Source organism: Tachypleus tridentatus, chromosome 8 (assembly GCF_004210375.1).
Source record: "Tachypleus tridentatus isolate NWPU-2018 chromosome 8, ASM421037v1, whole genome shotgun sequence".
NCBI lineage: Eukaryota > Metazoa > Arthropoda > Merostomata > Xiphosura > Limulidae > Tachypleus > Tachypleus tridentatus.
Genome location: NC_134832.1, coordinates 109,443,696 through 109,469,531, shown reverse-complemented (window position 1 = coordinate 109,469,531; position 25,836 = coordinate 109,443,696). Strand labels below are relative to the sequence as shown.

Genomic DNA, 25,836 nt, shown 5'->3' with positions numbered 1-25,836 from the left:
GCGCATATATAAGATTAACTGCTATTTTCGTTTTTTAAATATTATCTCCACAGAACTGTGACTATTGAAACTTATTAATACAAGACTGGTGAATCTAGAGCTATAACTAAATGAGCCTTCCCAGTAACACAGCGGCAAGTCTGCGGACTTACAACTCTAAAATCCAGGTTTCGATGCCTGTTTTGGGCAGAGCACGGATAGTCATTATGTAGCTTAGTGCTTAATTACAAACGAACAAACAAACATACAATAACTAAACATGAACAAACAAGTTACAAAAATTCACATTACTAAAATCTGGTTGACACGTCTATTTACGTACTGAAAAATAACATTCAGCGAAATTTATTGCCGTGGTACCATCATTTCCTGACCCATCTAAGATCTAATTACAGTTTTAAATTCAGGAGGTTAAACCCGTTTGATTGATGAATTTTATCACGCCCACAATCTCATAGATTTAGTTTAATAATGTCTGAAATAATTTCAACTGCCTCGACTACTGAGGATTCCCTCTTCTTGGTCTAATAAAGGGGAGGAATAGTATCAGTATGAAAAAAAAATTCACTTGCGACAAATAAGTCGTAGAAATAATTTGAAAGTCCGCGTAATCATTCGCTGCGTTTGTGTGTTTGTAGTTGAATAAAATGAACAGCTGAGTGTGTGGAAAAAGAACTACGTGGGACGAAAAACGAGTTTGATACGTGTTAACCTCTGGTACCACTAACCAGTTTAGAAGGAAAATAGGTGAGTTATGAAGTCATACTGTCTTCACATTTAGTTCTTTACAAAGATAAAAGTACACAATTGAAACTTTGTGTGATAATTCAACGAATAACATTAAACAGAGAGAGGTAAACCCGTTGGAGATTGCAGATGTTAACCATTAACGCAAACACCAGGCATGAGACGGATCTCAAGATCTATCACAATGCCTCCAAATAGTTAATCCAACATTTAATGAGATGTTCTGTGTTCTACATTCGCTTTGAAAACATTAGTTATTATTCAATTTATAAATTGAAAGTCAAGATGTGAATTTTATTAGCCAATACTACAGCACGTTTTATTTTCCTGTTTAATCCCTGCAAAGTCCCTCTGTGGCTCAGCGGTAAATTTAATGAGTTATAAAGCTAAAACCCAAGGTTTGATACCTCTGCGTTTGACAAAGTGCAGCCATCGAAAACAATTAAATTTCTCCAAAATGGAAGAAAAATACCAAAAGACCAATATTAGATACTGACTGCGAAAACAAAACACTGCTTGTTTCGTTTTATTGAAAAGTATCTTGTCTTGTTACAAGTCACAATTAAGCATTATAAAGTGGCATTTAATTTTCAGATGTCGGACATTTCTAGAGATCATTGTTTTACGTCTGCTCGAGAAGTTCAAATGTTACATACTTCTATTGCTATAATAAAAACAGTAACATTAAACCTACGATTTACACTGATTTGCGTAAAAATAAGAATAATTCTGTTTATCATCATTACAAACAATTCGGCTGAAACAACAGTAACATGCACGGTATTCAACAGCAGTTAACTATAGCTATAACATAAACCGTCCTTCAGCCAATTCACTAATACAACAAAAAATACTGTCTGCTATTCATTACAGCATTACTACTATGATACTTCAATATAAAGAGGATAATTTGAAGCTATAACTACATTTAAGACTTGTTTATTAGGAATAAATTTTGGAAGACTGAAAGATGCGAAGATTATTATTTTCTTTTCACTGAAGCCACAACCTGATTTTACAAGTATAGTAAGTTAATTAGGACAAGTTTAAAGAGGGCAAAATCAAACAAAGTTCTAACAGAAGGTAAAAAAAGTTCATAAAACTTTTACCTGAAGGTGTTTTGATGCAATCCTTACCTTAAAAGGGATTTTGAACTTAAAATTAACAGGACTTGCCCGCTACAATGTTGTAGCGAAGCAGCAATACCATATAATGCAGGTCAAATATCATTAACCCAGATGGTGAAAAGTACTGTGTTCCAGGTTCGGGAGTATGTAAAATAGGAGGTGTTGTCAAGGGAACACAGTAATGTGGTTGCACTTTAAATATCTTATCATTTCATTTTGTAAACCACAGTGATGCACATGAATTAATTTTTATTACTTTATTATATGTAGTTCTGTAGAAGTGTAATTTTATTAAATTATTGGCAATGTCCTTCTTATTCTCTGTTATCAACGAGTAAGTTGAAAAGGGTGTGTGAGTATTTTCCACATTGGGCTATCTGCTGAATCCACCGAGGAAAATCGAATTCCTAATTTTAGCGTTGTAAATCCGTAGACTTACCGCTGTACCAGCGAGGTATAAGTTACAAAGGAAATAAGTAAAGCTACTTAGCCTTCTCCTGACCAGTATAATGTTTAGTTTAGTAACCTAATCATAGATGTTGAATTAACTGTATATTTTAAAGTAGAGAGCAATCCAACACTAAAACACAGAATATTCCCGTTACGATACGGAGTTTGCTTGTTTGAATTATGTGCGCTCTGCTCATCACAGGTATCGAACCCCGGTTTCTAGCGGTGGTAGTCCGCAGACATACCGCTGTGCCACTGGAAGCCACGAGATAGAAAAAAAAAATTCGAGTGTTTATCTCATTGTACAATTTTTTATTTTTTTATTCAAAATATGCGCAGTGTTACTGAACAAAATATTGTAGTTTAGACCAACTGCGGTGTTAGTTTTAAACCACTGATCACATTATAATCGCTCTAATTTGCACATAACGTGTCTTTATGTCTAGACACTTTTAGGCTTATTAACTGATAGGAACTTCAAGGCCTCGCCAATACAAATACCGAGCTAAACAGTTAAGTCAATACATTTGTACAATTTAAAGTCTATAATTTATTTCAACTCAAAGTTAAAGAGGGTTAAATGATATAATAACCAAAATCTTAATGGATAGAGCCAAACAGCTAAAACAAACTATTACTCTTGCTTTTCATCCACAAAACTTAAGCATTTTAATGTGGTCCACGAAATCTAGAAAAACACAAACCTGAGTAAAATCTATCCAAGTTCATTTATTAAGTGTGTACCATTCATCGTTTACTATTAACGAAGTTTTATCTCATACTTCCTACAATATTATCAATTTTAAACTATCAGGCTATTTATTATTTAAAATTTTATGTTCTTTTCATTAAGCTTAAATTACCATACGAAAACAATCGACCTATATTCTTTAAATATACAGTTAACATTCTTCATGCACAAACACAAGGTTTACAGAATTTCTAAACAGATCCTTTAGTAATTTTTTAGGTACTTTAAATGTTGAATGCTCCTTGGGAGCATTAGGCAGTGTTTACGATGGAAAAATGCTTAATGATTTATTACCGAAAATAACGTTATTTTTGGCAACAGAAGAAATGCTGACCTTTATAGAAAACATGTTCATACACAGTAATTATATATATTATAAAAATATGGTTTAAAATAGATATTTACAAACTCGAATTCAACTGGAACTAGTGGCAATGATGGAAAAATGCATGCATAGGTAGAGTATACACGCAGGTGTATACAACTTACAGATCTGTTTAGTTATATAAACAACGGTTACGTACACTGCAGTTATTACAATAAACTCCTAGCGCCTTTACTACTTCAGAACAGCCTGGCTTTTTTGTAGTAGAACGAATTTAATTTTCAAATACACTGATGTTGCGAAAGTTTTACTTAACTTTGAACCTAAGAACGCAAGTGTAATAAGTAGATGTACATCCGTAGGGTCGCCGAAAGTGTTCTGTTTCAACAGTGAATAAAATCAAAATTAAGAGTAACAAATATTTTTATTTTTTTGCTTTTAAAGTTCATATATCATGCTGTGTTATAGCCTACAGAGTACATAATTCTTCTCGTGATTCATAGCAAAAGCACGTTTTACTGACGTCACAACAGTATATATTGCAACATTAAGCGTTAATGGCTACTGACTGACGGACAGACAACACACAGTCGCTCGAGCGGTAAAAATAGGCGACCTCTCCAGGCGGTTTCGGGGAAACAAATAAGTTCGATATGCAAGTTTACTTTTTAATGTTTTCTGTTAAAAGCTGGACAAGGTAAATTTAGAACAGGCTATTTTCTTTTTATGTTTATCTAAGTTCATTCAGTTCGAGGGTGAATTTCAAAGCTGCTGTCTTTTAACGAGAAACGAAAGTAAAATATTTGCGGATTATTACTTGATTCTCGTGACCCTGTACTTAAACACCAACTAAAATTCAAAACTAGAAGTTTGATTTGAAGAAAAGGCTTGTTATTCAACACAAGAGGTTTTGACCTATTTGTATATGGGTTTATTTACCAGGTAAGTGGGTAAATACGAATTCCACCAAGATGTCAATGCCCGACAGACTTGACTTTTTATTCAAATCCCAGTCACGGCTGTCATATGCAAATCGAGCGACTACTCCACCAAAAATCATTTAAATCTACCACCAACCGCGATTATATCGAGGCCCTGAACCTGCAAGTCTGTGTTTACCAAAGAAACTAACAGAATAAATTACAGCGTTATCCATTAACTTCTTTTGTGAACTACATACGGAAATGGCACAACTCATCTAACAAATAATTATGTCCCGAAGACTTTTTTCTTGCAAATTCCTTACAAAACAACGATCTAATTGCTAAAATGTGATTTTTTATACCCAAAACAATAAGTAAATATATTTATTATCAATGGACGGTACAGATATTTTCACCTTCCAAACCTTTCACTCTCGCGACCACAATGAAGTTTCACATACTTTAGAGATAATTCTATTGACTTTTTAAGTCAGCGTTGTGATTGTTTGTTTGTTTTGAATTTTGTGAAAAGCTACTCAAGGGCTATCTAAGTGTAAGACTAGAGGGAAAGCAGCTAGTCATCACCACCCACCGCCAACTCTTGGGCTTCTATTTTAACAACGAATAGTGGGATTGACCGTCACTTTATAACGTCCCCACGGCTAAAAGGGCGAGCATATTTGGTTCGACGGGGATTCGAACCGCTACCCTCGGATTAGGAGTCGAACGCCTTAACCCACTTGGCCATGCCGGGCCTTCCGGCATTGTGAAAGATATACTTAAGTTTATTCAAAATGTTTCGATTATTCGCGCAAAGCTACATGAAAGTAATCTAAGCTAGCCACCCTAATTTTGAAATGATGGACTAGAGGGAAGTCAACTAGTCAAGAGCACTCGCCATCACCTCTTGAACAACCTTAAGAGAATAGTGATATTTGGATTTGAGTGTCACTCTCATGATACATTTGCAGTCCCAAGTTCGCGTGCAAAGTTTCCTTTTACATGATAGAAAACTCTCGAATTCACAGTCCGATCCGATACTCATACTACTAGGTCTCAAGCGTGTGAAGAAAAAAAAGATAAATTTATCTAATTTCTATTTTTCCAAGTTATTTTTACTACTGTTAAGTAATGAGAGTGTAGTTGTTCTGAAGTTTTAAGTCTACGCCAACTTTAGATACCAATGTTATTCAATTAACTAAAGTGTTTAGTTCTATGACCTTGGCCCAGCATGGCCAGATGGCCTGGGCGCTTGACTTCTAGTCTGAGGGCCGCGAGCTCGAATCCCATCACACTAAACATGCTCACCCTTTCAGCCGTGATAGCGTTATAAGGTACGATCGATCCCACTATTCGTTTCTATAAAGGGTAGCCCAAGAGTTGGCGGTGGGTGGAGAGACTAGCTGCATACTCTCTAGTCTTACGCTGCATAATTAGGGACGGCGATCGCAGATAGCTCTCGGGTTATTTCAAAATAAACATCTGTAAATTTATCGCTAGATCGTGACTAAAATGTCACAATCGTGTTTTATCATTTCTATGTAAACCCACGAAAATCTCTTCCTCCCCTCATTGGAACAGCGGTATGATTACAATAGTAACATCTGGCGAACTGTTCCCTCCAGTGGATACAACAGGGAGCCAATATGGTTTCACTCCAAAACAAACAAATATTTTAAACGATTCTCATTGCTGTTGACTCAGATCATAACTCATAAACTACACTCTAGTACCTCATTCAATTAGGACTAAAAAAATCGCTAAATGATATCTAAAATAGCGATTATTGTGTGTTTTATCATCCGCAAAGAAATACAATATAAGGATAGTTGATTTGTCAGTATTTTTGATACGTTTTTTATCCTAATAAATACATACATTACTGGCTCATGGCTCAACAAGATGCATAATTTTACTTATAATTTGAATAACTATTGAACTGTTTGTTTGTTTGTTTTTTGAATTTCGCACAAAGCTACTCGAGGGCTATGTGTGCTAGCTGTCCCTAATTTAGCAATGTAAGACTAGAGGGAAGGCAGCTAGTTATCACCACCCACCGCCAACTCTTGGATTTTTCCTTTAGCAACGAATAGTAGAATTGACCGTAACATTGTAACGCCCCCACGGCCATAAGGGCGAGCATGTTTGGCACGACAGGGATGCGAACCCGCGACCCTCAGATTACGAGTCGCACGCCTTACCACGCTTGGCCATGCCAGGCCTCTATTGAACTGTTTTATTAAACGTACGGCCCATAAATATATGGAAACGATCGTGATTTTTCTTCTGACGTTTTCTTATCGTTTCACATTTTCTCATTGTGTAGATACCGGCTGTGCTACTTAACCGGACAAGCCCACGTATGTCCACCCACGTTCTACCCAAGACTATGTAGACACCTACGATACTAGATTATCACGGAATACAGATTACAACTCACGAGAATTCGTGTCCGACGTGTAGATTTAAACACATATGTAAGAAAGAGTCTGAAAGTAATCTTGCTTAAACAATAAAAGTAGCTTGTCATCGCCGTTAACTGCGTATTGTACAGATTCGCCCCAATAACACTTTTATGACTAATACGGGCATTTTATAACAAAAAAAAACACTGTCAAAACATGCTAGCAACATGTTACTGCGACACAGTGACTTAAGTTTCCGTGTTTTAAATATTTCAAACATAAGGACATATAAAAGTTCCCAGTAATCTTGTAATGGCTAAAATATTGTACACTCGACATTTAATAAATTTAAAGCCATTCAAATCACAAACTAGGTTGCGACAAGATTGTAAAACTTGTTGGTTCACAAAAGCACACAGGTGGTAAACAACTTCGTAGAAAATAAAGATTACAAAAAAACGAGAAAATGAGATACGTACATGCATGAGATTGGGAGAAAAACAACTAATGACTGTAGCAAAAAATTAAGGCGTAAACATCGTACAACTTTGTGCGCTAATAAATATTCGCTAAGAAATACTTTTCATAGAAACATTTTTCCCATTTTGGTGATAAAGATCTTCGACAAAAATATTGTTATCACATGTAGGACTGCAAAGTTGAAAAACCTAATAATTTGAACAAATATCAAAAACATTTTTTTTTAAACATAAAATATTCATTTGGCTATCAAACCTGTCAAGTTGCTACGCTTGTTTTGGCTTATATCTCAACTACGGATGTTAAGAGTGTGACATAAACATATTAATTAAATTATTTACTGTTCTAAAGTTCAAATTCACTTTGCCGATGTATAAAATACAAAAAAATGGAGTGTATCTTTCTTTCTAGTATGTCGATATTTTACATAAAAGTACATGTATAATTAAAATTAAGTCTGAACCAACAACGAGTGTTTTATTATATGATAAATATGAAACTGGTTTAACTGAAAATATGGTTTGAAAATTTACCGACATTACCTGTGTTTGTGATTTATAATTTCGATATTTGCCACATACATTTTGCTAATAAACAATATAAAAACCATAGAATTAACCTTCAGAATGTCACTAGTTAAAAAAAAAACGTATGAACTATATCGATCACGTTTTATCTTCTTATTTTTGTCAAATCATAAAGCTACATAAACTGAAACAATATTTTTTTTCATATTTGTTAATGTTATCTCAGAATGTCCGATTCTGTTTCAAACTGCGACAATCTTTAAAAAAAAGTTATACAATTTTGCCGTCTTTTAATCATAAACTTAAATAAAGTATTCAAAATAATAACACACATAAAGAAGACCAAATAAAATTCAAATAAAAACTGCTTAAATTACACCCACTTGCTCCAGATTCGGAATTATCTGCATTACAGAGAAATTGTATGTTTGATTAAAAATAACGCATACTACTGGAGCGGTTTAAAGTCGACTTTTAGGTCAAACCTAGGTAAATTGAGGAACATATAACTGTATGTTGTTAGCTATATGAAACAGTAACGCTTGTTCCACAGAATATAATTTTAATGAGAGGTAACACTTTTCTTTTCACAATACAACCATAGTTAGCGGATTTCAACACAAGCAGGTCAATGTTCCGGAAGAAAGGTTCACAAAAACTTAAATTACCAGTCTATTGTGATCTAGGACTGGTCCATACAGATAACATAAAAGTATTTTTTTTTCTTTCATCAAAACATAAAAATTAAAAACAACAAGTACTGTAAACATGACCCTCTGCATGATATATTATTCAGTAGCAATGCATAAATTTCTTTCATTTTTATGGTGACATATTTCTCATGAACGAAATCAGTCGGTCGACACAAAAAAATCTCTTGTTCTTTAACTGAAATTAAATAGTTGACTTTCGGCCTGTTGCTTAATATAGTGTTACATGCATTTTAATTTATCTGCGAAAATCGAGTTGCCTTTAAATTAAATGCATAATAACAAAGATTTCATTGTAAAGTTTTTAATACTTTTGTTCCTTAACGTTTAAAGAATACAAGGCTTATAGTGGACATCATATATTTCCTTGCACTTAACGTTAGAATTAATTTACTAAAAACATGTGTCAAAGTTAGATGGCTCTTTTATATATATTGAATTATTATATTTCACAAAGATATTAACATAAACAATTATAAAGTTATTCCATGTTACCTTTGTAAACTTTATAGTTTTTATATGTCATTAAATGTTTAGCAATTCCCTGAGTTGACGTAAAATACGAAACTTTTGTAAAGCCTGGCATATTATAAAATTCTGAGCACATTGTACCTATAGTAAAACTACGGAAATTTCGGGACAATAGTTTTATTAAAGCTGAACAATGCTCAAAGACTATAAGGCCAGAATCTTGTGCTGATGGTGATTTATTTGAAAATAGTATATATAAGTTTTAATGTCTCAAGTAAGATCTTTCATGCAAGGATAAATATATTAGACTACCTATCCTATATTTATACTTATATATGTTATAAGATATTAGCTATGGTGACTTTTACAAGATTAAAAAAAAACTGGATTTCTCTTTAAATATCAGAAAACAAATTGTTGCAACAACTTCATACACAATATATTTTTGTGATCATACCAGTTATATCTTCATTGAAAATTTATTACCTTATAAATGAAACAAGCCAAATTCTTTGTTTCTCTGTTTTATTGATGTCGAGAAATTAGATGGCGACTTTTGGATAGGACCATTTATTGAACGGTATCGGGGTGTTTTACAAAATCAAGACTAAATTATAGTCAGACTAAGCCATAAAGCAAGCCATTTATAACAAGCAGAAAACAAGAACACAATAATATATTATTCATCTAACACTCTTCAAATCTGATGCTTTTTTTTTTTTTTTTGAGTGTGAAAGAATACTAACTGTTCAGAAATAAGGTTACTTCCAGATTTGAAAAATACATAATACAGCTGGTAACAAACTAATTGATGATTACCCAAAGATTGAAAATAAATTAGTATCATGATATCATACTCAGTTAAGATATTTTAGTTGATGATAATTAAAAAACTTGAAATTTACGGTCACCTTTGTATTTATACATCATTAAATTTAGAGGGCTCTCATAATCATTTTCTTTACAAGTTATTTTATTCTGCAGTTCAGTGAATTTCTGTTACAGTTAATTCGTTAATAACCCACATCTAATTTTCTTCTATATAATTCCTCGAGTCCATAAAATCATGTGAATAATATACACTGGTGCTCCAGCTTACATGTCTCTGCTCAGAAATTAGCAGTTTGTAAAGTTAGAATGAATATTCTATAATGGCTTTCTACTAATATCTCAACTGAATTTGGTAATTTTGACACAAGGAGTTATATATTGAGCAGTGGCCCCAGGGGTACACTGTGTCTCGTTCCAATGCGTGAAGTTGCCCCACTTAGCCAGCTAGAACCATGAGCTGATTGAGAACAGGCAGATAACGCATTAAACTTAGGTCCCATGTAAACACCTCCACCTATTTACATACAAAACAATTACAATTTTTTGCAAGTCTGTTGCACTTTATCTGTGTTTGAACGGTTATAAATATATAAACGCATGCGTGTAGAGATATGGTTATGAAAGAAATGACTAATAAATGTATATATTTTCAGGTACATAGTCTATAAATGGATACAGATATGATCACGTATATATACATACATACATAGAGGTATTAGATAGGGCTTAGACCTTTCGAGCAGAACAAATAGAAAAAGCAGGAATTCTTGAAAGTTTTAACATTGATCTCATGAAATGTTAATACATTGAATAATTGTATATTTTAATACAAATATAAATTAATGCGCAACCCATTTTCCTGGCAATACGGAATATGAGTAATTGGAAAAGTTCAATAGTAAATACAATATCGTGAATAAATCTATCAGTGTATAATATCATTTAATCAATTAAGTTTCCTCTCACTCTTATAACACTATGACTTCTTTATTTTTATCTCCATTGAAGCACGCATGCATCTCAGTAAGTACAATCTACCAAGAGTAATTTTTCATACATTTCATGTATATTTAATAGGATTACTTGAAATGTGGTATCATAGTGTAAGATAACAACGAGATAAAATATTATGAAATTTTCAATCAGTCTCCATTAATCTTATCTAAAGTAATATATGCTGTCAGATGAAGAAAATATTATTTAGATGGAAAAATGAAAACTTTGAAAGCTAAATGAATTTAAAATATTCAGAAACAAGAGGAAGTTATGGCGTACATTTGTACCGGTATCTAATACATCACTTGTTCGTGGCCCGACACGGCCAGGTGGTTAAACCGCTCTACTCGTAATCTTAGGGTCACGGGTTCGAATCCCCGTCACACTAAACATGCTGTCTTTTCAGCCGTGGAGGCGTTATAGTGTGACGATCAATCCCACTATTCTTTGGTAAAAGAGCAACCCTATAGCCCTGTACTGCTAAATTAGGGACGGCTAATGCAGATAGCTCTCATGTAGCTTTGCGCAAAATTCAAAGAACAAACAAACACTTGTTCATTTTAAAGCAGACAAAAATTCTCTACATTTCACATATTTTATGATAAAATTGTTCAAGAGAAGAGCTTCGTCTGAAGAAAGTAATTTTTGCTAAATTTATTTTAACGATGGTATATTTAAAACTATGTTTAGATACCTGAATGTTATATGATTAAGATTGAATTTCATTTTTAAAATACAGGACGAAAACTAAGCCACTTTAATTCCTTTTAAGCCGAAATACATTAGGTTGAGACTGATCAATTATTTGGTTATTCAACATGGCTGATGAAGACATTATTGTTACGATTATTGTCACTGTAAACCTAATTTCTGAGGAAGTGCAACACTTAAAAATTTAAATTGGTTTCGTAAACCTAAGCCTAACAAGAGATGAAAAAGGTGCTTGTAATGGTATGACCACTGTAGCGTAACTGATGGTACAATTATAATCTAAATCATGCATTAACAAAGTTATTTTCTCACAGTAAGCTTCATATTTGAATGACATATCGTTGTTTATAAATATAGGAAGAGCAATTTATAGCACAAAAGACAGATGTTGCTTGGATTAAAGTCCATTCAACGTATACGTAGACAATAACACTTATCTCCATCTAACCATGTGATTCGAAAATCCACGACAAAGTTAAATACATAATTCACCAAAAATCTGCGTATTTGTTTTCGCTGTACATACATAAATACCGTTAAAAATCCTGTTTTTTTTTCAGTTTAAAACGAAACCTAAGGTAAAAAGTGAAGAAAGACGAAACATTTATACACTGATTATTCTTGGATAGCCACAGGGTAGCGAGTATTTTATTTTACTTTCTAAAAGATTGAACTGCGTACAGTAATGTCTAAAAGTACAAAATATGTAAAACTTGGACTATAGTAAAAACCAGAAAGGCTTTCGAATGGTTTAATATATTAAGTTTTTATACTTGCATTTTCATGAAACCAGGCTACGAAATCGGTCATAATAGTAAAGCTAGTCCTAAATTCTATACCTGTATATTTACATCAATGGTGAAAATTCTGTAAAATAATTGTGTTTAACATCTTGTTTCTTTGGTCTTTGCAAATACAAACAGGGTAAATTGAATTACATTTGATTGAACGTCATATACGTTATTTAAACTTACAATAAAAACCTTTAATCTTGGTCTTAAATTTCTTTGAGATTATTACACTATAAAGAAATGATAAAATTAAAGTGTTCGTAGTTAGTAACTCGTTGTTTACTTAACTGGATGCTGTGACAGTACTGCTTCTAACTTTAAAAGTAGTAATCAGTATTCATGTGATATACAGAAAAGTTCTCATTGCTAAAGTTGCAACTCTGACCTTAATTACGTTTGAGTTACACGGAGTTTAATTACGCAGACACAGTAATAAATAAACATACGAGGTCTGTTCAAAAAATACGCGGACTGTTTGAATTGCGCGGCTCCAGTTGGTTCCAGGGGAATTCGCTTGGTGTCGCTAGGTTTGCACAGATCAGCTGATTAAGACGCCATTTCCCGATTGCAGATATCTTTATTTGTGTATTAGCTACGCGGTTTTAAGTGAAGTGCGAATTTTTCGTTTGGCGGATTTCAAAATGAATGACCTGAAGGAGCAACGACTTGCTGTGAAATTTTGTGTTAAACTTGGAAAATCTGCGACTGAAACTTTTGCTATGCTTAACACGGCTTACGGTGATGTTGCTATGAAGCGTTCGGCATGTTTCAAGTGGCAAGAACGTTTTAATGATGGTCGACAGTCCATTGAAGATGATGAGCGTCCTGGACGTCCTTCCACGTCAACTGAAGACCCACGCGTCGACAAAATCAACACCCTGGTGCGGGAAATCGACGTCTGACTGTCAGGAAGCTTGCTGAAGAGTGTGGGATATCAGTTGGATCTTGTTACGAGATTTTGACCGAAAAATTGAAGATGCACCGCGTTGCTGCGAAATTTGTGCCTCAGAACTCGTGAGTTTTTGGCCAAACACTCGATCACTGTTCTTCCCACCCCTACTCACCTGACCTTGCTCTTTGCGATTTTTTCTTGTTCCCCAAACTCAAAAGATCCTCGAAAGGATGAAGATTTGAGACGATTTTCGAGATTAAGGCAAATGCGACGAAGGAGCTGGAGGACATTACAAAAGAAGCGTACCAGGACTGTTTCAACAAGTGGAAACACCGTTGGGATAAGTGTGTGCGTTGGGGAGGAGAGTACTTTGAAGGGGTCCCAGACCTGTAACTTCTAAATAAAGTACATTTTGTTTTATGACGTCAGTCAGCGTATTTTTTGAACAGCCCTCGTACACAACGATAACAAACTCCAGGTAAGTCAAATGGGTCACTAATATTAACGCGAGTAAAACATTACAATGTAATATACTTTCTGAAACTTATAAACTTGGGGTGATTATTTTAAGTGATTAGTTATTAAGATGTTTTGAAAACTAAGCTCTTGCGAATACTTGTTTACTGGTTTTGATGTCTGTAAAAATCAGATGATTTTAGTCTCGTGAATAGTTCAGGCATTTGATTTGGTTTAATAGATATAAATAATATCGCCCGGCATGTCCAGGTGGTTGAGGTACTCGACTCCCAATCACACCAAACATGCTCGCTATTTCAGCCGTGGGGGCGTTATAATGTTACGATTAATCACCACTATATTTTTGGTAAAAGAGTAGCCCAAAGAGGTCGCGGGGAATGTTGATGATTAGCTTTCTTTCCTCTAGTCTTAAATTGCTAAATTAGAGACGGCTAGCTAAGATGGCCGTCAAGTAGCTTTGGGTGAAATTCAAAACAAACTATAAGTAATAATAAAGAGCTATGTTCAGAAAAAGATTTAACAGTCTTTAAGATCCAAGCGTGTTTATCTGTTTATTATTCTAAACTGGAATGTAGTATTTAAAACCTCAATAACTGAACACGAACTTCATTTGTTTGTAATTTAAAAATTACACAAGCATATTGTATGGTGTCCAACATCTTACTTTTATGTACTTTTATGTTGTGCAAATGACTAGATAAAGTTTTCTTATGTTTGTTTCTTGATCGTGCCAATGTAGAGAATCTCATATGTTAAAATACTGTATTAGTAGGTCGCATCAGGTTTAAAACAAGCCAAAACAGACTAATTGTTTAAATTAGAATACTTAGTGAGTAATTATAATAAAATGAGTTATAAACAAAATAAGTAAAATTAATCACTGTTTTTTTATCTACAGAGATCTCACAAAGGAACTACTAAAAACAGATGTTATCTATCAAACACCTAATCTTATGCAGATACTCTAACAAATATCGCATTCAAGCTACATAATGGACTATCTGTGCTCTGCTCCCCACGAATATTGAAACCCGGTTTCTAGTAGCGTAAGTCTGCTGATGTACCGTTGCGCCACTGAAAGGAGTAGTAAATGGGTGTGAGCTGATAACCAAAACAATTAAAACAGCAGTCATTTATTATTTACCAGTATGTTTCTGAAAATTGTCGGTAAGATACTCAATGGAACTAATAGACAGAAAGTCAACAGCACAAATCGCCAACTTTTGGCCTACTCTTGTCTGACTGATTAGTAATATTTAATTGTAGCTCTTATAATGCAAGACAGGTCCAAAATTTAAAGCACGTTTTTGCGGAAATGGGCAACGGACAATAAACCCTCGGATTCATAGCTCTAGTATGTCACTACAAGGCCACGCACGCCTTGTGTGTGCAAACTTATAAGAGAGCAAATCTGTTAACGTGCACCAAATAACAGTTGTCAGTAAAAATTCTGACTGCTGTATTTATTTCTGGTAATATGTTAACATCGATATTTAAACACAACGAATTTGCTTGAAACGTCCACCAGGTAGCTCAGCGGTAAGTCCGAGTGTTCATAATATGGGTTTCCATATTTTTGTGGTGTGCACGCCACTGATTGCCCATTTAGCTCTGTGCTAAACTACGAACAAACCCTGTTTATAAGTTGGTTGAAGAAGGTATAAACGTCGGTGTGTTTAAACTAGTACCTTGAACAATTTATCCTTCTGGTACCAGACGTCCTCTTCCTCCTCCACACCATAGTCTGAAGTCAAGTCGTCCCTCGACCTTGACAGAATCTTCCGTCGGCTTATCATATCAGTCTGAGTTCCCTGCTTTGCACTGAAATAAAAAAAATGCGAAAAAAGTAGTCGGAAAATTCTAAATAACAAACTTTATTCAATGTATACAAATTTTGTTGTTGTATTTTAACATGATATTGATAACATCATATTTTAACATGATATTGGTTGTGTGTTTTTTCTTATAGCAAACCCACGTTGGGCAATCTACTCAATCCACAACAGGGAATCGAACAGCTGATTTTAGCGTTGTAAATCCGTAGACTTACCGTTGTACCAGCGGGGTACAACATGAGATTGGAAAGAGTGAAAAATTAGTGGAAAGAGGAAAAACAAACAAACCAGAACATATTGATTTTACCAACTGGATTACCATTTTTCAAGATTCGCAAGTTGATCTTAATGTAATAACGCAGAACAAAGGATAAGCTTCAAAAGGATGAAAACAACGTGTCACTTACTATATGAAAAACAAAACTTTTATTTGTGTAAAAAGTTAAAGTTGATTAAATCTCAAACCGAACAAAAATGAAAACATTTTTCATTACATACCATAGAATTTCAAACAAATGTTATAAAAGTCCCATGTTTTGCATAGACCTGCCATCTGGAGCGCGACTTCGTGCTTGTAAGCAAGGCGGAAGTAATGTGCAACGTGGTCAACTTGTTTCAAACATTTTGAAGTAGTCATTATTTTTTTGGTACCACTTTTTACTTCATTCCTGTGTTATATACCTTCTTGAACTGTTTGTTGTATGTTAAGTAACGGAATCGTTTTTTTCTTTTATTTACCACTCCTTACAAATGGCGTCTTGCCCAAAACGTCGTACTATTATTTAATATATTTTCAAGTGTCATAACAATCACTACATTTCTTCAATGCCATTTTCTACCAACACATCATTTTATCTCTTATCTTTAATTGTTTTTCTTACTAATATCCAAGAGCTAAATAAATAAAAAAATCATTGTATGCGCTCTTTGTTAAACATAAGTACATCAGCCTCTGTTGTTAGTGCTTTAAAAGTTGGCGAGGGTTAGCATTTCGTCATCGCATAATTATGTCTTTTATTAAACGGTTGTGATTCAACTAGATCAAGTTCGATTTAAATCAATAGCGTAGCAGTTCAAAGTAAGGTAAATGATAAACAAAGTGTGTATGTGAAATACAACTAGAGTTCCGCCAATTATTCTTTCCTTTTTTGATTAATTCTACACAATAACTGAAAACCGTTAAATCAATGAAACGAATCTTTAGTTATAACGTAAGATCGTTAGTCAATGTTGCATGACAATAAAATTCAGATAAGGTCAATAAAATTACGAAAGCTGACTTTTAGTGTAATATCAGCTTAAACCTGGTACGTGAGTTACGCCCCGAGTAAAAGGAAGACATGGTAAATGCAGGATGAATGTTATTTGTGTCTTGGGTCAGGGAGCAGGCGTGACTTGCGTATTAATATGTTGGATTGTTGGTTGGAGCCGCGACACATAGATTAACATACTTCGTCCTATCAGGTCTGGTGCTGTACGACCATCACAGTCGACGCTGTTGTTTGTTTTAGAGTAGCCAAGTAGATGACAGTTGCTTCTGACTGGATGTTCTCTCTGTAGTCAGCAATTTGAACTACATAAGATCGCTGCCCTGACCGTTTAGCTCATATGTCACATAAGGTAATATTTAAGTTGAAAATGACAAATACCAAACAAACTTTCTTGGATAATGTTATGCTTCTAGTTAAAAACCAACGCTTCCCGGGAAAGCATTTCAATTACCATTAACTATTCCTTTATAGTGACGCAATGTCCCTACCTAATATACACAAACATGTATATAAACAATAAAAAGTATTATTAAATTAGATATAGTAAGATGAAAAATACAACTATCTTTGAAATTTACTTTAAGAAAATTTAAGTACAATCACATTTACGAAAAAAGAAAAATCAAAAACGGTAAAAAAATTAAATAAGTAAAGAGAAAATTGATGCAATTAACCATTTAAGTAAAAAAACAAATAAATATACTTAAACCAAATTATGTTAGTGGTTACACTAATGTTTGAAGAAATCAAACTTAGTAAATTTAATTTTTTTAATCTTACAAAGAAAGCGAATAAATATTTTAGTGGAAAGGTTCACCCAGAAGTATAAACTTTAATTAAATGTAATGGTATTAGTATTCAACCATATGTTCATATAGACAGTGTAAAATATATAACTTTTAATTTCTTTAAATATTTTATATTTTACTTTATGATGTTTTTAGGTACCTTTATGCAAAATTAAATGGTATTATTTATTAACCATGTTCTCATATAAACTGTGGTAAATATATAATATAAAAGTACATACCTACATATTTAATTTCACTTAAATATAGTGTTTTATTATTTTAGCATGTTGCTAAGTATGCTAGCTGCTAGATTATGTTTTATAAACTAATTAAACTTACCTATAATACTTTAAAGAGTAATCAATCAAAGATAGTAATGTATATCGAAAACTCTTTTGCACGTTCTCGACTGGTTACGTTCTATGACCCCATACAGTCACAGCACGCGCCACGAGAAGCCGTTTTACCTAGTAACCAGCACCTTCTCAACGTCAATAGACAACTAACTGTACATGCATTCTATGTCTCAGACCTGCCTTCGAAGTGCAACGTCATCGATGACGTTTTATTTAGCACGTTGCCTTGGTGTCCTATTAAGAAAAGACGGTAGACTTTCATATACTTTTTTTCTTATAGCAAAGCCACATCAAGCTATCTGCTGCATCTACCGAGGGGAATTGAATCCCTCATTTTAACGTTTTAAATCCGTAGACTTACCGCTGTCCCAGCGGGGGACTATACTCGTGAGGAAGGTTTTAGATAAATTAAAAACAAACCTTTTCGGACACGACATACTTAACAGGCAACTATCTGACACGTCATGTAAATTTTCAGTAACTGAAATGATCAAGGAAAATCCTAGTAGTGCTTTACATTCATGGGAACTTGTAACGAAGAATTTCAAAGATTTTATAAGTAGTAATAGGGCAGAATGCTATAACATACGTGAACCACACTATATATGCAATAACCAGTGGCGACGAAGTTTCGTGCCCCCACAAACAGTTAAGATAAGAGTACAAAATTACTCAACAAATATTTAAAACATGTAATGTTTTTTTTCAGCTTATTTAACCGGCTGGGGGCCTTCAAGCCATTTGTTTGTTAACTGTATGCTGATGTTTGAAAAGTATACCACGCACCTGCGCAAGAGAGGGGGTTCGAGAAGGGTCTACGAAAACCCCTATTTTTGTAATGTAAAAATTATACATATGTAGTTATAGCGCAGCTGCTAGTGGTATTTAACGTTTTTTACGCTATCTAGATTCTTCTGACGAACCATTAGCAAGTTTACGTGCTGATTGTGCTTGCACAATGTGTTGACTTCTATCTCACAAATTAGAAGAACTCCCCCCTTTCAAACATTTAGCAAACAGCCCTATATACATTCCAGTAACTGGTGCTCTGCTTTAGTTTTACTTTTGAATGCTAGTTTATTTCAATAACTGGTTTCTGGAGTGGAAAAATGTAGTTTTCCTCCACCTCATTACAAGTGTGTTTATTAAGATAAACATTTACCAGATTTTCTCTTTAAAGTGATAATACTGTGTGTTAATATATAAAATCACTCTGATGTAAATTATTTATATATGATATATCATAATATATACTTTTCCATATGAATCCTATATCAATTCACATTTGTAACTGTGAATTTGTTTGTTTGTTCGCAAACTATTCTCAGTGTTTTAGAGTTTGGAGCTAGCAGAATCAAACATTGTAGGTGGACTGAGATATTCCAGTGTGTTTTCTTATTTATATGGCATAGTCCTCGAATGAAAGGGAATCAAGAGAGCTAAACACCCACAAAAGCTATCCAGGTGTGATGCAGCCTAGTGTTAGGTTTTCAGGGTCGCCAAGACCTAATATGGCATTAATTGTTGTCGGGTTTTTTTATCCCCTTTGGCCTGAACGGGTGCCATTTTTTAAAATGTGTTCACACCTCTCTTTCTCTACAGAAACCAAATGTAGTGCATGTACTTAGATACCACTGATGAGTTTTTCCAATGGATTTTTGTTTAATACGAATTCCCTTAGGTATCCTTACCCCTCCTTATAGGGGCACCCCAGTGGCACAACGGTATACTTGCCCAGTCACACTGCTGGAAACCGGATTTAGATGCTCGTGGTAGGCAGAGTACAGATAGCCCACTGTGTAGTTTTGTGTTTAATTCCAAACAAGCAATCTTACCAAAGGGGTTTAGATTTTTTTTTTTATTTCGCGCTAAGCTAGACAAGGGCTATCTGCACCGTCCCTAATTTAGCAGTGTAAGACTAGAGGGAAGGCAGCTAGTCATCACCACCCACAGCCAACTCTTGGGCTACTCTTTTACCAATGAATAGTGGGATTGACCGTCATATCATAACGCCCCCACGGCTGAAAGGTCGAGCATGTTTGGCGCAACGGGCATGCGAACCCGCCACCCTCAGATTACGAGTCGCACGCCTTCACACGCTTGGCCATGCCGGGCAGAACGTACTAGAAAGATCACACTTGAAAAGACGTGATGAAAATTGGATAGCACGTTAAAAATTAAATTGATGTTGGATTCTTTTTCAAATGTGACCAAAAATTTAGAAAGCTGTTAAAAAGATATTACAAAGAAAACAATTTTGTTTATTCACGAATTTTTATCCAGCTCCATCGACTCAGTAGGAAGTATGCAGGCTTACAGCAATAAAAATCTGGCTTAGACGTCCGTGATGGGCAGAACACACGTAGCCCATTGAGTAGCTCTTTGTTTAACAACAACCAAAACTCAATAAATGTTCGAGCAAAGCTACTCGAGTTCTATCTTCACACTACTCAATAGCACCCACCACCTGTTCTTGGGTGATTCATGTCTGACTAAATAGTGATATTTGTCTGTCACTTTCATAACCTATTAGCGACCTCAAAATGGGGAGTGCATTTTTGTGGCAGTGGAACGTAAACCACAGATTCATGGTTTGGAAACGCTGAACATTAGGATACGACTGACCTGAAAACATAATGAAAATTATGATAAAAGATATTCAAAATCCATGAAGTTCTAAACAAAAGAATAACATTATCTTTCTGAAAGCTATGAAAAAAATGGTGAATCCAACATTATTATTTTTGTTAAGAAAAATTGTACAATAAATGCAAAGACCCTCACAACATAAAAAACACACACATTAATTTTGGTATTGCAGTTGCAAAAGTGATTACCAAGGTTTCTGTTGTTATGGACCTAAATAATATCACCTAAAGACCTCGACATTAAACTGGACCAATGCGTGATTAACTAACAAGTATGACGATCCAGGATTTTATGTCTTTTTAGATGGTCCTCAAGAGACACAATATAGGGTGAATCAACCAGTTGTCTCGCATATACAGTTTGGAGTAATAAGGCATACCTGGACTAACAGAGCCACTAGAGCCATGATTTTCGAAAAAGCACATTCACCCTATGAGGATCTCAAGAAAAATCGTTCGTGAATATATCTATCCACCCAATAACAGTTCTAAATTTAAACAGATTATAAGGAAATTGTTTTAAACACAACAATTGAAGTTTAGTTTCTTGATATTATTATTTAAACGACTGGATGAAATCATGGAAAGTGTCAGCTACCGACTCTAAAGAACCAATCATAAAGACATTGAACAATTTGCTACAAGGAAGTCTGCATAATCATCAATCAGTTGCGTTATCTTTTTCCAGCCATTTTGAAACTCACTCGTGTAGAGTTGGTTGCCGAAGATAGAGAATACATCAATGTAATGATACTATGAGTATATTTAATGGAACAACGATATATGAAGAAATGTTCGTTTTACAGCTTTACTTCATTAAACCTTATTTGGAGCAAATCTGTAATCAGATCCAACCTCATTATCATACATATATGTAGTGCGTATAGTAGTAATACAAACAATGTGTAGGCAGGAATAGCATTGGGTACTGGTGGACATACAGGCTTTTACACCCGCAGAATGGTACCAGCCATGTCATACGACCTTTTATTCCATCACATACTAGGCAACTGCCCCTGACATGCGCCTAATTATGAATAATGTTAGTTCCACCACGCTCAAGTGACCAAGACATTTCTTGAAGGAAAGGAAATTGAATAAATGGAGCGGCTTGCCCTCTCACCAGACTTCAAGACCACTGAGTACTTACCGTGTCTTTTGGAGACTCCAAACGCTAAGATACTAAAATCAAGCAAACAAATATAAACATTTCTTTCAGAGGAGTAATCGAAAATGCCCCAAAATGTTATAAACACTTTAGAGAAAATAACTCACATTTTCTTCACAGGGTGTATCATTAGATGTTAATGTTACATAAAAATGAAGTGAAAGAGATGAATTACATTATCTTATAGCAGTGATTTTTCCTTCTCGTTACTGAAAATTATTATAAATTCAAGTTATACTGGTACAGGGTGAATTATAAGAAAAATATATATGACTTGAGTTTGATTCCAATAAACACACTATTTGTTGTTGTTGGCAAGATGAGAATGCATACTCTTAAAGATGTAACTTTAGACCAACAAAAAACTCACGTTCCCTTAAAATTTGTAAGTATTTGAAACCATAAGCAGAACTGAAAGACGTGAAAGTGGTATGTGAAAATGAAATTTGGAAAATAAAACCCATTACATTATGATAACTATAAAAACTTATTATTAAAATATTTGCGAAGATTGACACTTCAAAATGTATATATTTTCAGCTTGAGTTACTGGCTTACAGTACGACTTTTTAAAATTATTAATATCGGATATTTTGTAATTACATTGTTTACCAAACAAACATATTTTCCACATCCTTGTAACAAGAAAAACAACATCAGACTGAAATCTTATGTATAATATAAGCACCTGTTTGAAATAAACACGTCCTTATCAGCTGAGAACCAATCTTTATCCAAATATTGCGCTAAATAAAAAGTGGATATGAATAAACAGGTTTCTCAGTCGATTAAAATATTCATGAATATTTTTAAAATAAAAAGAAGTTTGAACAGTTTTAGGATCACGTTGTCAGTGTAAGTGCCGTGAGGCTAAATGAAGTCCCTGGTTGCATTTTTAAACTCGATTCTCATGTACGCCAGGACGTGGAAAAACCTGCTTTTGCCTAAACTGAACAGGCTTGGCATAGCCTTGCGATTATGGAGCTTTAATCGCAATCTGTGAACCGCGGCTTCGAATCCTGTCACTGAACATGCTTACCCTTTCAACCGTAAGAGAATTATTGTGTTACGGTCAATCCCACTCGTAATGGATTTAATATTATATTAATATCTATGTTTCTTTAAGTTTAATATATATTTAGAAATGCTTGTAATGTATATTGTTAAATGTGTATTGCGGAAGTCCCGCCTGTTTTCTAAATTTGTAGAAAATTCTCGAGAGTAAGAATCAATAATGTACTACGTGTATATGTAATACTAGTGATTGACAGTATTGTTGTCAAGCGAACTTTCAAAAAAGTCTCCTAAAAAGGTTTATAACTCGAAATGCTAAGACACAATAGAACATTGTTGGTAGCTACAGTCTCTATACTACAAGCCTCGTAAGCTATAATGGTGATTAATGCTTATTAATCGGAAAACTACAAATAATTGACCAGGAACGTTTATAGATTTCGAACATCACGAACCGTTCAACTTCAAATAATTAACTTTGGGCATCACCATTTCTACGCGGAATTTATATATATCTATCTTCCTCTGTGAAAAGTGAGCTTGTAAACCACGTTAGGCTAAACAAGAATAGAGCTAGCTAGCATTCCCTTCAAGTGAGGCGTATGTGTGTGTAAACATAAAATTAATTCACTCCTCGTGGACTTGGACCGTCAATAGAACGTTCAGTTCCAGACCAAATAGAAGACTGAATATTGTTTGTGAGCCTGTAAAGATTTTCTACATAAATCATTATTTGCAATAACTATTTATAATAATCGTTATTATAAATTGTATTGTTGTTTGTATATTAAGATATACTTGTGTTAAGAAAGAAAATTGTTTGTATAAGTCTTGTTGGCGAATATCATAAGTTTGATGCATATTGACATTCAATTAACTTCTAACCTAAAATTAAAATTTCAAGCTATTTGAAATTTAATGCGTAATTTACGTAACATAATAAATCGAAGGCTCGTCCGAGATACATTATAATACGTAACACATTGTTGTTAGAAAATAGTAAATGAACAGTTAGCGGTGGGCAGCATTAATTGGCTGCCTTTCCTCTGGTCTATCGTTTCTAAATTGTGAACTGATTGCACAGATAACCCTCAGATGGCTTTGCGCAAAATCCAAAAAACAAATAAGCAAGCAGTTAAACCGATACTTAGTGTTCATATCTGTTTGAAACAGCTTGCCTATTGCTTCCTTGAAGAACTCTTACTAAGAACTTTTTGTTTTTGTTTTAAATTTCGCGCAAAGCTACACGAGGACTATCTGCACTAGCCGTCCCTAATTTAGCAGTGTAAGACTAGAGGGAAAGCAGCTAGTCATCACCACCCACCGCAAACTCTTGGGCTACTATTTTATTAACGAATAGTGAGATTGACTGTAACTTTATAACGCCCTCACGGCTGAAAAGGTGAGCATGTTTGGCGTGATGGGGACCCGAACTCGCTACCCTCAGATTACAAGTCGAGTGCCTTAACCACCTGGCTATGCCGGGCCCTAAACCTACTGATAGAACTAAGTTACTGTTGTAAATTATTTCTATGTACAGGTGAATGTGCGAGCTACGTCGGTGATTGTTTTTATTTCAAATTGGGTAAAAAAAAAAAAAAGTTGTGAAAATTTAGGTTATTGGTTAAATATATTGTAAGCTGTCAACTGTCTTAATCGTTTCATATACTGTATTTGCGTATAATTATGGAAACGGCAAAACAAAAGCATATAAAATGCACAGCCTCATGCGATTAAAAATCAACTGCACCAGAGTACAGTCACATGTAGATAGTTTACACTGTGAGTGGTTGTAATGTAATCAACCAGAAAGTGCCACACCAGTAAGCCTACAAAACGTCAGGCATTTATTCTGAACCAATAGTAGCAATGGGGTTTGGCTGTCACTCTTATTGCGCACTTGAGTTTCCCAAAATGTGGTCTGCAAACCATGAATCCATAGATTCACTGTCTGAGCACGTTAATTATTGAGTCACACCTGGTCTTGAGGCACAAAAGAATAAGCCACAATACTGCGTTAATAAAATGTACGACAGCATGAAAAATAAGGTCTAATGCTCACGTTCAAAACACAAGCATATTTTACTATCTGCTCGCATTTATTTTGTTTACTGAAATACTGTTTTGTGCCATAAACAAGTTAAGTATCTAGTTACAATTACTCCTTGATTTAGTACTTACTTTTAAAGCACAGATATGAAAGAACAGGTTTTCCGTAGGATAACGGAAGTAGCAGTACATGAAAAGGTGAATTTTTCTTTATTCGATGGTTCACCATATTTTCGTCATCAAGCTGAAACTAAACGGTAGATGGCAGCACCATGTTTCAGTTTTCAATTGCACGAAAAGTGAATCTTATCTCAGGTTTACTAATGTTCCAATCATCTTTGATATCCAAGATTTATAAGTTACCAGCAACAAAGGAAATTTAGTCGAGATTTCCTGGATGTGGGTTTTAATAAAAGGATCTGTGCTTCATTTATGTAATGATGAAATGTCTGTTATGCACAGGAAAATGTAATATAAAGAGGGGAAGTACAAGTTCTTATTTAATGGAAAACCTAACTATATCATACTTAGACTGTCCTATTGTGGCATCAGCCATCAAAGTACTAATAGATTGTAACTAACAACTAACACATATAACTGGGTTCGTTAGTTCTTATGACAAGACTAATAAATATAAATAGAATATCAGTGCTTTATGGATGGAATTAATATAACAAAGTTTTCAGAAGTCTGAGGTGCTTTTTTCCCCTAGTTACTGAGATTACATTTTGTTCGAAGGTTAAAGTGAAAACAACTTTATACCTTACAAATTAAATGGCATAAATTTCGTTGCTGTCTGTCAAATATGGCAATATTGTGAACTGACAATGCTAGAAGCCAGGTTTCGATGCCCATGATAGACAGAGCACAGAAAGACTATTGTATGGTTTTGTACTTAACTTTAAACAACCAGATTAGAGTGCGAGTTGTATGAAAACACTTCAAGGTATTTTACGAAATATATAGCCTAGAGTAACACTGATAGCAGCAGTGCTTGGGAAAAATATTAGCATATAAATAGTCCGAGTACGAAAATAACCTAATTTTTGTATACATAGGCAACTTTATTACTTCGAACATATCAAACAAA

At 34.4% G+C, this 25,836-nt stretch overlaps 1 protein-coding gene across 2 annotated transcripts in view; it reads right to left on the bottom strand.

The window, feature by feature from the left end:
• LOC143223196 (uncharacterized) overlaps positions 1–25,836 on the bottom strand; it is a 67,518-nt gene that overhangs the window by 37,306 nt on the left and 4,376 nt on the right. The window contains exons 1-2 of one of the 2 annotated variants that reach the window (XM_076450794.1): positions 17,851–18,023; positions 15,303–15,435 (exon numbers count right to left, since the gene is read on the bottom strand). In XM_076450794.1, coding sequence (XP_076306909.1) covers positions 15,303–15,410 — 108 coding nt within the window. In that variant the 5' untranslated portion in view covers positions 15,411–15,435; positions 17,851–18,023. Of the gene's footprint in view, positions 1–15,302; positions 15,436–17,850; positions 18,024–25,836 lie in introns of those variants that run through there. The other variant, XM_076450793.1, reaches the window with a different exon arrangement.